At 53.5% G+C, this 13744-nt stretch overlaps 6 protein-coding genes across 6 annotated transcripts; 3 read left to right on the forward strand and 3 right to left on the reverse strand.

Annotated features, from left to right (window-relative positions):
- Positions 1 to 240: 240 nt before the first annotated feature.
- Positions 241 to 687, forward strand: UHO2_02328 (uncharacterized protein; the record flags this gene model as incomplete). The annotated part of the gene is made up of 2 exons (XM_041559765.1): positions 241 to 311; positions 351 to 687. 2 exons carry the CDS (start codon positions 241 to 243, stop codon positions 685 to 687), a joined length of 408 nt encoding a protein of 135 aa, XP_041415699.1.
- A 683-nt stretch (positions 688 to 1370) lies between these two features.
- UHO2_02329 (uncharacterized protein) lies at positions 1371 to 3365 on the forward strand (the record flags this gene model as incomplete). Its single annotated transcript, XM_041559766.1, has 1 exon — positions 1371 to 3365. The coding sequence occupies one exon, from the start codon at positions 1371 to 1373 to the stop codon at positions 3363 to 3365; it is 1995 nt and encodes a 664-aa protein (XP_041415700.1).
- Positions 3366 to 3528: 163 nt separating this feature from the next.
- Positions 3529 to 4803, reverse strand: UHO2_02330 (putative RPT6 - 26S proteasome regulatory subunit; the record flags this gene model as incomplete). The annotated part of the gene is made up of 1 exon (XM_041559767.1): positions 3529 to 4803. One exon carries the CDS (start codon positions 4801 to 4803, stop codon positions 3529 to 3531), a length of 1275 nt encoding a protein of 424 aa, XP_041415701.1.
- A 995-nt stretch (positions 4804 to 5798) lies between these two features.
- Positions 5799 to 6839, forward strand: UHO2_02331 (uncharacterized protein; the record flags this gene model as incomplete). The annotated part of the gene is made up of 1 exon (XM_041559768.1): positions 5799 to 6839. The coding sequence occupies one exon, from the start codon at positions 5799 to 5801 to the stop codon at positions 6837 to 6839; it is 1041 nt and encodes a 346-aa protein (XP_041415702.1).
- Positions 6840 to 7054: 215 nt separating this feature from the next.
- UHO2_02332 (uncharacterized protein) lies at positions 7055 to 9442 on the reverse strand (the record flags this gene model as incomplete). The annotated part of the gene is made up of 1 exon (XM_041559769.1): positions 7055 to 9442. One exon carries the CDS (start codon positions 9440 to 9442, stop codon positions 7055 to 7057), a length of 2388 nt encoding a protein of 795 aa, XP_041415703.1.
- A 416-nt stretch (positions 9443 to 9858) lies between these two features.
- Positions 9859 to 12480, reverse strand: UHO2_02333 (uncharacterized protein; the record flags this gene model as incomplete). The annotated part of the gene is made up of 1 exon (XM_041559770.1): positions 9859 to 12480. The coding sequence occupies one exon, from the start codon at positions 12478 to 12480 to the stop codon at positions 9859 to 9861; it is 2622 nt and encodes an 873-aa protein (XP_041415704.1).
- Positions 12481 to 13744: the final 1264 nt, after the last annotated feature.

Here is a 13744-nt window from a genome sequence, read left to right on the forward strand (position 1 = left end):
CATACTGAAGCAGTAGCACCAGGTTCTGCACCTCTCCCACACTAGAGGAGCAATCGCTCTTTGCGCCCGCATTCAAGCGATCATGTGACTCTGAAGACATCGGGAGATGCCAACACCAGCAAACCAAGTTCGACAGTCAGTTTGGTTGCCAGACAAGCTTTTGCTGATGGTTTGCGGCCATGTAGACGACAACAATAGACAATCGCAAGGCTGCACCACACAGTTCCGACGACAACATCAATGTGTAACAGTTCCGAAGATAGAACTCTCGGGCTAAAAAAACAAGGCACTGCCAGACACATGGGAAAATAGTAAACAGACAGCTCGGTGCATGAACAAATAACCCATAGCCGACATAGTCAATACACGGCTCAAAAGACAAGGTATGGAGTCGCGTTTGGTACGACATTCTTCGGAATCGGCCGAGACGCAGGCATCAATACAGATCACGAAAGCGAACACGTCGCAAAGACAAGCTCGCTTACGACCAGCACGGCAAACTGCCCAGCCAGCAAGCCTGAACTCCGATCGCTACCTGCCTCCTTTGCAGCAACTGCATGGGCTGCCAAGTCAGCAGCTGCACCATGCTCAAGATCACCAGGATCAGATAGCGGTCCCTACCGAAGCCCAGCCGTCAACAGATCACACATTCTCATCGACAACCTCGTTCCATCTTTGGGACAGTGATGGAATCAATTGGGATGACGTTGTGTCCTGGGGATCCTTGGATGCCTAGCCTTGTCCTTCGAAGCTCGCTCGACGTGTAATTTGTCTTTTTCGGTCCACAGTGGAGCAACGAAGTATGTGTAAGGAGGTTTAAACTGTGTGTCCATCTACCTGGAGATTGCTTGTATGGCTTGATGTTGATGGCCGCTTCTGTTTCAGTCGGGCTTGAGAAGGAAGAGAGCCTTGCTGGGTCAGTTCCTTGGCACATCGGTCGCAACCTTTGCACCTCACGAAGCATGCATAGGAAAGGGGCTGTACAGTTGTCAAATCATGACGTCCCATCGAATTTTCCGACACAGACGGTGTTCCTTCACAGCCTTAGTTACTCGATGCCACGAGGTGTGATGCTTCGAAGCATAATTGGCTTCATGTCTGTCAGAGATGCTGGGGTACTGGTCTTTGATTGCGGAGACAACTATTCCGACGTCATTCGTCGGAATGGATGGCCCACTTTACTTGACAGATCCGACAGCTTCATTTTTACGGCCTTTTCTTTTGGTCCTTTTTATCGTGATAGAAATTTTCTTTTTGCCAATCCTCCACATCTGTTTGGCCGTAGCAAACCAAACCAGAACTTCTTCCTGCTGATCACCTCGATCGCACCAACTTCAACCGAGCCGATTCAGCCACGGAGACACGTTAAGATGGCGCCTAAATGTATGCCTAAGCTCACGGGCCTTTCTTCTTCTTCGAGTACAAGTGCCTCCGCCTCGTCAAGCCGAGGACGCAACGCCAACCCTTTCGGACCCGTGGACCCGAACAGCTACGATGACTACGATGAGGCGATGCAAGACGGCGTAGAGTTAGAAGAGAAGGGCGAGCGGTTCCAATTCGGTCCCAAGGCGCAGCGCTTCTACGATCAGGCAGGCACACTATACACACGGGCAGCCCATCTCACCGGCGCAAACGTGCAGCAGCGAGCCGATGCCCTGTACAATGCCTCAAGGATTCACTTCTTGCTTGCGACCCAGTTCGCCTTGCCGCCAGAGAACATCCAGCTTCTGGTTGAAGCAATTCACACATCGCAACAAGCAGTCACACTCGCTCCATCACTGCCTGCCGCAAGCTCGTCAGATGGCCTCCTGCCAAATCCATTCACCCTGGATACCTTGACACAACTCGCCTTGTCGCTTCAGACACTCGCTGAATCTGTGGAAGAGCTCGGCTGGCCGCAGGGACTACAGCCTCCGTCGACGCAGAACTCCGCTCAGGCAGATACACCGACCGCTCTCTGGCAACAAGCACTGGAGCTCCTTCAGCACGTCGCAGATGGTCAGAATGCCATCTTGCAGGACCAGAAGACCGCCGACGAGGCGACAACAGAACCGGATGCCCAAGCTTCCAAGCTGCCGGAAGGTATAGAGGTAGGCGATGAGGAGCCAGCGTATGGGAGCGAGGCAGGAGACGTTTACGGTTACACCTCTTCGCTGGTCACGCCATCCTCGTTGATGGAGACGCTCCTTTCCATGCTTGCATGCTTCACCTCCCTCATCGAAGCTGCCACTGCGATTGAAGAAGTGCAGACATACAGTGCTGCGATAGAACAGATCATCAGTAGGGCGCAGGTTGTGTTTGCAGAATCAGAAGCACCGGCAGCAAGCCTTCTTGCGACGAGTACCAATTCGACACAGGCCTCGTCCGAGATGGCAGCAAGGTGGGAAGAGATCCAACGATCTTCTTTGACATCGCGGGTGGCCTGTCTGGTCAAAGCCGCGAATGTGGGAGTCAACAAGACACAAATCAGCAGTGAATTAGAAGCAGCGTGGGAAGCCGTCAACGAATGGGGATCGCGACTCATCTCTCCAACTCCGTCCCCTGCCACAAATGCAGCCGGGCGCGACGCCAGAGTGGCGACACTGTGCGATGTTGGCGAAGCTGGGATGAACCTGTGTCGGCTGTCCCTTCGCTTGGAACCTGCCGAGGCCGGAGTCGCCGCTATCTGGGCACTGGCAACATTGAGTACCAAGCTCTTTTCTCAAGCACTCGCTGCTCTCGACACCTCGGCAGCCGGAGGAGGCCCAGCAGCAGTGTTGGGGCAGGCCAACACATCAACACCCACGTCTCGTGCTAGATGCCGCATCTTGCTGGCATTATCGACCCTGTCTATCCTACGCTCTCATCCTTCTTTCGAGTCTGCAGGCATCGCAGGCGCCATAGGCACGCGCACCAAGCTGATCGAGAACGCGAGACTATACGCACGCAAAGCCATTACTGAGATTGGTCTCGGCTGGCTTCTGCGTTCAGCTCCTACGCAAGTTTCGAGGTCAGGCGTGGTGCCACCACCCGGGGGTTGGGAGAGCCTTTCGCTCGAGTCCGAGGCCACATTGCACTTGCTTCGTGCTCTGCTATACCGTGTCAACGTCAACGGCGCCGCGGTCGACGCTGATGCGAAGGCGGTCAGCGAGATGCGGACCGAGCTACGCAATCTAGTGCAACACATCGTTCAGCTGCGACAGAAGCCGATTCAAGTGGGCGCCACGCCAGCATCAGCCTCGATCCAGCTGGTCGAATGGCTGTATCTGCAGGGTGCCAAGGCATTTGTGAATAACGTCGTGGATGACAACGGACGCCGCGTTGTCCAAGAAGAGATTGCGTGGTGGGAGAAACTCTTCTCTGACGAGATGGCGGTAGCTCAGTGAAACGCATATAAATGAATCAAAGATGCAAGTCTCAGATTGACATTCACGTGCCAAGTGACGAGCTAGCGAGACTGATGCATGATCAAATGACATTGCCGTGAGCTGATATTATTACAAGTGTGCAAGTGGAGCGAGAAAGGAGGACAAAGAACAGGATTGAGGATTAGGTGAAGAGCTTGTTGACGGAAGTCTCGGAGGAAGCCTGTGCACGAAGAACCTTTGCAATGGCGAGTTCGAAGTCTTCGTGCGAAACGTGCTGTCGACGTTCTCGCAATGCGTACATGCCGGCTTCAGTGCAGATACCTCGAACCTCGGCTCCGGAACATTGACCCATCTTCTCTGCGAGCGCACGGAGGTTAATGCCTCGTTGCAACGACATCTTTCGGCTGTGAATGCGCAGGATCGAGACACGGGCCTCAGGGCCCGGAGGTGGGAATTCGATCTTACGGTCGATACGACCGGGACGAAGCAAGGCGGAGTCGAGAATGTCGATACGATTCGTGGCCATGATGACCTTGATGTTCTTTGTGCCTTCGAAACCGTCGAGCTGGTTGAGAAGCTCGAGCATGGTCCGCTGCACCTCCGAGTCACCACCACCGGAACCGCTCTCGCCTCGAGAGGAACCGATACTGTCGATCTCGTCCATGAAGATGATGGAAGGAGCATGTTCTCGAGCCATGACGAAAAGCTCTCGAACCATACGTGAACCTTCACCAATGTACTTTTGAACAAGCTCGGAACCTGAGACACGAATGAAGCGGCAGTCGGTGTGGTGGGCGACGGCTCGTGCAAGCAAAGTCTTACCGGTACCTGGAGGACCGTAGAGAAGGACACCCTTTGGCTGTGCGATACCGAGCGATTCGAAGAGTTCTGGGTGCTTGACGGGAAGCTCGATGACCTCCTTGATCTCCTTGATCTGACGATCGAGACCACCGACCATCTCATAGGTGGAGTCGGGCACCTTTTCGACCATCATGAGCGAGACGAGGGGGTCGATCTTGTTAGGAAGCACTTTGTGGAGGGTGTAGGAGTCGGATCGAAGGGCGACACGGAGAGTCGGTGTGAGTGTCGAGACATCGATGTCGGACGCAATGTCGACAACGTATTTGCCTTCGGGCTGAACCTTGACAAGAACCTTCTTCTTGCCCATCACCTTGACGACTTCACCGACATACGAACCAGGCTCCTGAAGCAGCTGGAGCTCTTCTCGCAAGAGACGAACACGTGCGTTGAGAGCGTTTCGTTGCGCTTCGAGACGGCGGAGATTCTGCGTCTTTTGGTTGATGAGAATCTCGTAAGATCGGATTTTGGACTGGTAGAAGGACTGAATGCCAAGGGCGTTGGCAGAAGCTGCTGCGCCACCAATGTTCGCCAGGTTGGTGGAAGACGAGTGGCCAGTGGCCGACTCTGCGGCGTGTGTTGTGACGGCTGTGGACATGGTGACAGATGATGCGGCTCTGGCGAGGTGGTCGGTTGAATCGCAGCGAGGGTGAAGCTAGATGGGCCGCCTCTGTGGGCTAGGAGGTGGTGCTACGACTAACGACAATGTATCGGTACGGGTACAGGGGTCTAAGTTTGAGGAGGTTGCAATGTCGAATGATGGATTGGTGCCGGTGACAGAAGGTGGTAAAGTTACGACAAGATGGAATGTGAGGTAAGCGTTCAACACTGTGAATAGGCTCAGTGCGGTGCACAATTCAACTCTGTTGCTCCACTGGGAACGCGCCACCTTGAAAGCGCGCTTCGATCACCTTCGTTTTCCGCAGAAAATTGTGGATCTATATGGCCTAACATCTATGAAATACCCGAATAAAATCGCCACTACGCAGATCTGTAGATCTGCCGATTTGCTTGCCAAATCGGGTCCATCCAGCCCTTTCTCTGCCTTTTCTAAGCGCTCCCAAGTTGCATTTTGAGGCATGGCTTCCGTCAAGTGTCTCTCGAGCCATCAGATGGCTTCGTGGAACAGCATAACGTTTCTTCTCCTAGCTGGCGGTCGTCAAGGGACGGAAGATCTTGGATGAGGGTCCGATGTTGCGAACAAACGTAGCCAATCGCAGAGCGTGCAAATGTCATTTGAATGATTCAGCTCCACAAGTCTTTTCGCCTTTCTGTTGCTGCTGCTGCTTGGGGAAAGCGAGGATTTTGACGGATTTTCAGCTCGGATTTAGAGGCACAGAAAACATAGGCAAGTGTCGACTGTCAGCTCAGCAGTGCTCTTGCTCAACTCCCGGCAGCCACCGAAGATCTGCGTTATTTCGGACACACAGGCGCAACTCAAGACCAGCCAGGTTGCAAGTTAACTATCTTGACTGTTCCGCGCGGCGGCACCTTTCTTCCCTTTCGCCCGCCACCATCATTGATATCATCCTTGCTGCGAGACTTTGGTTGCTGTCATTGTAGTCCGCATCGCCGCGGCAACAAATGACGAACATGTCGATACAATCCGCCACTTCGGCTTCACTAGCCACAGCATCAAGAGCAGCCATGCTCCCCTTCCTCTACCCGGCAGCTGCAAGATGTAGCGCATCTCTCTCGACGAAAGCGCCTTCCGCTCGTCGCTTAGCATTCACCACCTCCAGCGCGTCGCTTCATGCTTCCTCCTCATTTCGCCGCGCAATCTCCTCTCCTCGCGTAGCAACCAGCTCAAGGTGGCTGTCTACGTCCGTCAGCTCTTCTTCGCCAGCATCTTCATCCAAGGCTCAATTGCAGATCGCTACCGATTCTTCCACCTCGTCGTCTTCCAATACGCCACTTTTCGCATCTTCGCCTTCTACCTCGACCTCTCAACCTCGGCGTACGGAAAAGACAGAGACGGTCAGTGTAGATCCTGCTTGTGCAACACTCTCGCCGTCCTCGCCTGCCTCACCAAAGTCACAAAAGGATCCACGAGTAGCTGTTTCGCAAGAGGCAGCACCAACACCATCACCCGCAACTCCTGTTCCGTCTGCTTCTGATCCAGCTCCTTCCTCTAAGTTGACGCCTTCCAAAGCAGCCGAGCTCGCCAAGGACCCCAAAGTAGCCGCTACCATGCCCCAAGCATCAGCATTAGCATCAGCACCGACGTCCAGCTCAACCTCTTCATCGACTGCCACACCAAAGAAGGCTGCGGCCGACCGAGGCACTAAGTTCCGTTCACGCACGGCTGCACTCAAGCTCACGCCTACGGCTGTATTGCGTCTCCGTGCATTGATGGAGTCCGAGTCCGGTCCCAAACTGATTCGCGTCGGAGTGCGCAACAAGGGCTGCGCTGGCATGTCGTATCATCTCGAGTACGTCAAGCCTGAGGAAGCAGGTCGTTTCGATGAACGAGTCAAGCAGGACGGCGTCGAAGTGCTCATCGACAGCAAGGCGCTTTTCAGTATCATTGGCAGTGAGATGGACTGGCAGGAAGATCGTCTTAGCGCAAAATTTGTCTTTAACAATCCCAACGTCAAGGAGGCTTGCGGGTGCGGCGAGTCCTTCCTCACCTAGCCGCGTTCAGCATTTCTTCAGCAGCAATAGATCCGCGATCGTCACTCGTTCTTCTATCAGTCGCAAAACAATTTCTACTCAGTAGCAACGTGTGTCGAGGTCCGTGTTCCTGCGGAGATGTAGAAGAGTTGCGTGTGTGGCGTGTCTAGAATACAAGTGAGATTGAGAGTACTGAAAATTGTCTTATGTAAACGTGAATGCAGGAACAACGTTGATCATACAGCTTTAGGGGCGGGCTTGTCTTCGTCGAAGACTTGCTCTGTATCTGCGCGGCTTTGATCTGCATCATCGGCAATTTCGCTTTGGTCCGACTCGCTCGCTGCAGGGGCAGCAGCATTCGAGGTGAGCAAACTGAGATCAAACTTCTTCGGAACCACACCTAGTCGCCTAAAAACGTTTGCCATCTTGGCCTCTGACGTTGAGATCGCCTTCTTAGCTTGACGGGTGCCTTGCTTCTTTGCATCTTTCTGCAGGGCTGCTGGGAGTGGTGTATCGTGTGGAAGGCCTCGAAGCAGCGTTACCACTTTGCCTTTCGTGTCTGCATCTGGATCCCCTCCAACACGTGCCACACGTCCTGCCGAGTGCACATACTGCACTGCGTCAAGCACCGAAGCATACCCGACGAGAAAGACGTGAGAGAGGGCAGGAATGTCGAGTCCACGCGCAGATGTGGTCTGAAGCAAAAACAGTTCCGGTTCGGCTGCAGAAGCGTCGCTAGCATCTGCTTCTGCACTTGCCGAAGTGTCGTCGGAAGCAAGCCGGACAGTGACGCCCAATGCCTCGAGCGCTGCTCGTGTCTTTAGCAGGCTCCATCGAGCTGGAATCAACGCCAAGCCACGATTGACACCTTCCGAGGCGAAGCAGAAAGCGAGCGCTTCGATCAACGTCTGGTCAACCTCGTGCTCTTGCGGTTCCGTTTCGGATTTGACGACCACGAAGTCGTCCCCGACCATGGCAGTTTCCGAAAAATCAGTAGGTCGAAGCATGCTGCTGTCGCCCTTTTTCCTAGCCAGCTTGGGTTCAAAGTTGCGTAGTGGCACTGCAGCGAGTTGTTTGGACAGTGGTGCCTCATCCGCCACCACGCACGTGTGCTCGATAGTTGCTGGCATGGTGGAAGGCGTCTGATCCAATGATGTTTGAATTAGCGAATCGGTCTGTGATCGTTCGTTGGCTCCGAAGAGTCCTCGGATGCCTTGATCAACCATGCTCTTCCCACTTAGCCCTGTCAGGTCGATCCAGCGTCCCACTTGCGGTGCAAAAGTAAGCCCGCTGTCCTTGACTCCAGTCCGCAGCCAGCCTGTACGGGCGCCAAAGAAGTGTCGCATCACCGAGTTGGCCGTTGCACTTGTGGCCACCAGCTGCAAAGGCTGAACCCCGGGAGCTCGTGCTTTGGGAAGCACAAGCCCAGTGTTGGCATCAATGCTGGCGGCAGTAGCTCGCTCGGCGGCCTTGTACGTGTTGCGGCGAATATGCTCGGGCGGCCGCTTCTCATCCCGTCGCTTGCCCGGTCGATTCTCAAGTCCTGCTGTCAGATGCTTCTCGCCACCTGAGAAGGTTGCCCGGCGTTTCATGACCTCGTTCAAGATGAGGAGGCCGGGGGCTTTGTGCACCTCGTGCATCCACCTTTGCTTGTAGGATGGGAATCGACCGGGTAGTTGCAGCACTGCATCCGCTTCATCTAGCACCAAAGTACGCAGAGTGTCAAGACCGAGAAGAGAAGAGCCAGCCGGTGTATCGAGGATGTCCTTCATGCGGCCAGGGGTGCCGATGAGAATATGCGGAGGAGTCTGCTTTAATCGCTTGAGCTCTTGCTCAGGAGTGAGTACCTCTGAGCCAGGAAGGCCGCCACGGACCAGACATTGGATCACCGGATCAAGCGAAGGCAAAGTTGAGGCTGGGAAGAGTGACCTCGCCCAGCGGAAGTACTGAAAAGCGAGTTCGTTACTGGGGACGAGGATAATAGATGCGATTCCAGTGTGAGGTTTGCCACGCTTGTTCTGGGTAGCTGACGAGTTCTCGGAATCTCGAGAGGTTGGATCGCTAAATACGATGCGTGGTTTGCTGAGAAGCGCTAGCAAGATGCCGAAAGACTTGCCAGTGCCAGTGTGTGCGCGCAAAACCACATCGCTGGGCGAGAGAATGGCTGGTATTAACGCTGATTGCGCAGGTGTAGGTTGTCGGATGTTGGGATTCGTCAAGGTAATCTGTCGGCTGATGTTGGCATTCAAGCCTAACCTTTGAAACTTTTCTTGAACACCCTCTGCATTCAAAGAGGCGGTCGACTTGTCTTTTACGGCTTCGGCGACGGCTTCAAGCTTGTGAGCTTCCGTTGTTAAAACCGGGTTCGAAAACGTTGAATAACGTGACAGACGTGAGTGGAAGCTGTCGCATGGAGGACGTGCAATATTGGGTTGCTGTGGGTGCCGTAACCTTGTAGGAGAATAGGTTGTGTTGTGAAAGGGCAGTAGTGTGCGAGACGCTGTGTGGTATCGGAGATGATTGTGAGCACTCGAAGAGGTGCCAAACGGCGCTGTGCAAGGATGTAGCGGACGATGCAACTCCCTTGCGAGATGCTTGGAAGCACCACTTACTGAACACAGCATACTGCAATCGATGAGACCGCCAAGAGAAGCCAGCAATGCTGGTATGATCACTGGGAGCGTGCGGATGTTCCTTTGTGTGGTGGAGGTGATACGGAGAAGGCTGGAAGGTACAAACTGCTGTCAAACAACTCAGCTTGGAAAATCTTCATGCTGCAGCAGGATAAAAAAGCTTCTCGGAAATTTCAAAAAATGTGGAGACTCTTCGGAACTCGGACATGAAAAGGAATCTAGCATGCGGTCTTCAATTTCGTCGTGCAAGGCAGTCGTGATCCGGTACATGTCTATGGTATTGCGAGATGCAGTGGGTGGTACTAGATTCGACAGATGCAAGGGGTGGTATATGTGTGTGAAGAGTAGTTGAAGGATGCAACCTCTGGCTGGAACTTTAGTAATCCGATCGTCAAGGACGGTCGCCGTCACCGAATGACAATCCATTTTGGAAGCCAAGGATGCTCGAACACCCATTCGTGTCGTGATTGCTGTGTTTCTTGGGACAAGCTCGACTCCGAGTCATCCTTCGAAGGCGTACATGCGCCATTGCTCTGAGATACTGTCTCCAAAGTGATCCGGTTGTGACGCGCAGTTGCCAAGAGCGATGTAGCCAAGTCACTCATACCCTGCGCTCCTAGCTCATGTTTCTTCTCAGCAGCAGCGAACGTGCTGGCAAGGTTTTCCAGGTGCATGATGGCTTCGTCCAGCCTGTCGATTGTAATCTTCGATAGACTTGAGGCGTCTGTGACGTCCAGTTCGCCTCGGAATGCTGCGTACTCTTGCCAAAGCACGTCGTCCGCTTCATGCTCCTCCATCCTGCCATCCGCATCATAGCGTCTTGCAGCTGTCGACCGTGCCCATTTGGTCCTGCTGGCAAAGACAGTCTTTGCCAGCTCCAACCCAGCAGAGTCGTCCTCTGGGCTTAGCGGCCACGAGCGAGGCTTTGTGCGTTCTGCGGTTCCCTTCTCAAGTCTCTCAGACAGATGCATCAGGAAGATGGTACTGATCGCAAGCTGTTCTAATGCTCGTGCCAAGAGGTTTTGGCGTGACAAATACAGGATCGTCGCTGCATACTTGCGAGGTCGTGAATCCGGTGAGCAATGTTCGAGCCACTTGGACAACTCATCTCGGAGGTCGCCGCAGACAATCTTTTGCTCCACTTGGATGCGGCTTGCGAGCCACCACATCGACTCGCGATCGGTGCCACGACTGTAGAGATCGAGCTCGAAGCCGGAAAAGGTGATCTGCGACATGACTTCGAGCGCCAAGTATTGCGCTGCTGCAAAGAGCGAGTCGGGCATGTACCGTTCGCCCGGTGCGAGACAAGCTTCGAGTTCGCGTCCGATCGCACTTGCTTCTTCCGAGATGCTGACCCATTCGCGGTACACCCTCGAAGCCATCGTACGTTTGCAGCGTGCCCGATTCTGCGAAAGTGTGCAAAGATACTGAACGAGTTGTCCGGCGACTCTTTGCATGAAGTAGTGAACGCGTTGTCCCAGAGGAGGCGAGGCGTTCCAAAGCGTGTGCGAAATACCTTCGACGTTGTTGCGCCCAATCCTTGAGGCGCGACGTAGGAGAAGAGGATCTATCAGAGCAACTTCTTGAAAAAAGGTCTCGGCCATCCATTCCAATGACAGTCGGCTTGCGATCATATTGCGATCGCAGACGGCAGTCTGGAATAACGATCGGATGTATGGAGTCGCAAACAAAGGCTGCGAAGCTTGATACTTGATAGCGCGATGCGTGAAGAACGTCTTCCATGAGAGAAAGCTGGGATGCTGCAGAACACGAATGACATCTTGAAGCTCTTCAAGAATGCCATCCATGACCGTCCAGGTTTCATCAGGACTTGGAAGCGAGATCGGCCGAAGCGCTTGGCACCAGGCCAGTCGCCGGTTGTAAGCAGGGTCAAAGGCTGACAATGACGCTGCGGATGGTGCAGCATTGCGATTGGGAAGGTGCAAGACCAGGCCGGTTGTCGCATCACTATTCGAGTGCCTCGTCGGTTCTTGCGATTCTGATTGTGTCTCGTTTGCGACCTCAGCGTTAGAGATTGGACAAAGGAGAGCCCAATGGCGCCTTGCGAACTTGGTGTGCATGACCACGTCGATAGGTGCAGCCTCGGCTGGCGTCTGCAAGAGACGGACGGCGTAGAGCATCTGCTTGCGAAAGTTGAGCCTAACCCTGAGCGACTCGATCTGCTCATTAGCCAGCGCGGTCGTTTGTGACTGAAGCCACTCCAAAGCATCCTCGACTTCGACAATGATGTATCCAGTATCTGTCGTCTCGAGCAGGCTCAAGCCATTCTTTTCAGCAGAGTAGTCTTCGCCGTCCTGTAGGTGCTGCTTGGACGTGAGCTCGGACCAGGCAATGTCGATGGTCTTGACCGTAGCGAGGAGAAAGGCTCTCAATACCTTGTAGACCAGCTCTAACGGTGGTTGCTGCTTTGCGGCCGAAGAGCCTGTCACTTGCGTGTTACTTGCAGATGTTTCGGTTTCCTTCGTCGATTGCGATGACGTTTGAAAGCGTGGGTGCTTGTGCGAAAGAAGTTTGATGTTGTGAAAATAGAGGCATGTGTAGAGCGTCTGTGAAAGGCCCGATCCTTGGTGCCACGCTGCTTCGCAAGCAAGGAGACGATCCATGATCCAGAGAACGTCGGCGACATCGAGAGGCTGAAAAGGATCAAAGTCGGCCGTCGATGTTGTTGGCGAGCTGTTGTCCAGGCGGTCCGACTCTGGCAGCTCCGAAGCAGGCAGTTCCATGCCCGAATCCATTCTAGCATCCATAATCTTGACTGCGGCCATCGAGTCCATCAGCGTGAATTCAGGAACAGCCACCATCTGACCAGGTTGCAGCTCGGAGCATGCAGAGGCTAGCAGCACAGTGGCATCCTGGAAACCCGGACGTGGTCCCATGGCCGCAGCGGTGTACGAGGAGTCGGGTGTTGTTGTAGCTTTGCTCGCTGTCAGCGAAACTTCGACAGTAGCATTGTTCGATGCAGAGACGGCGGCCGCTTCTAACGGCGGCAAAGGCAGATTCGGTATCATACCGAGGGCATAACGTCAAGTGTTGTTGTCAGTCACGCCCGTTAACAACGACGGCAATGGAAGTGAGAAGCAAGCATCAGAAGACGACTTCAGGGTCCAGGAAGAACTTGCCCGTATTTCGCAGTCAGGGTGGAGGAGGATTCGGTTGGATGTGCTTAAATCCCTAATAGGGGGTATCAATTTTAATTGAAGATAACAATTAGTATACGGCGTTATCGGGGTCACGATCAGACTCCCTTTACCACAGCCGTATGTTCTATATAATGCTACGATTTTTATATAGTGTGGACCTAAATGACAAATGCATATATATATATATACTCTATTCACCGCTATAGTCCTATCCGAGACAGGACGTGTTACTTCATCCATACTCCTGTGTTGCTATGATACTGGGTGCCACTAAGCTGTCGCCATGGCAACGATCGTGTATCTCATTCGTGCTTCTCGCTTAAGTAAGCCTCCTGCACCTCGGTGTCTCGGCCATGACACGTGCATCTTGCTTGAGATGCTGACGCATCTTCAACTCCCCCCTTCGGCGGGATCTCCAGCCCTATCATCCTAGCCAATCGTGAGGTGTTGAGACCCTGTAAAGGTTTTGTCAAGACATCTGCAATGTTGTTTGCTGTTCCGACATATTTGATTGCCACATCGCCCTCTTGCACGTGATCGCGGATGAAATGATACTGTGTGTCGATGTGCTTTAACTTCCAATGTTTGGCTGGATCTTTACTCACCTGTATGCACCCCTGGCTATCTGTGTATAGCACGGGCTGAACGTCCGTGATCTCCAAGTCCCGGAGCAAATATGAGAAGAACAATGTTTCTCACACCGCTTCGGAAGCAGCGACAAACTCTGCTTCGACTGCTGACAATGCCACACACTTTTGAACGTGAGAATTCCAACTCACTGGACATCCATACACATATGTTATCGACCCCGAGGTGCTCCTTCGTCCATTTGTGGGGTCGGATGCCCAGTTTGCGTCGGTATACGTCATTACCAGTGTATCCGAGTGCTCGTTTGTCTCCCCTCCTAAGTGCAACTGATATTCGTTCGTTTGGTTCAGGTACTTTACCACATGAATGGCTGCCTTCCATGCACTGTCGATCGGGATCTAGGGTTAGGGTTAGGGTTAGGGTTAGGGTTAGGGTTAGGGTTAGGGTTAGGGTTAGGGTTAGGGTTAGGGTTAGGGTTAGGGTTAGGGTTAGGGTTAGGGTTAGGGTTAGGGTTAGGGTTAGGGTTAGGGTTAGGGTTAGGGTT

Source organism: Ustilago hordei (assembly GCF_900519145.1).
Source record: "Ustilago hordei strain Uho2 genome assembly, contig: UHO2_contig_03, whole genome shotgun sequence".
Classification (NCBI taxonomy): Eukaryota; Fungi; Basidiomycota; class Ustilaginomycetes; order Ustilaginales; family Ustilaginaceae; genus Ustilago; species Ustilago hordei.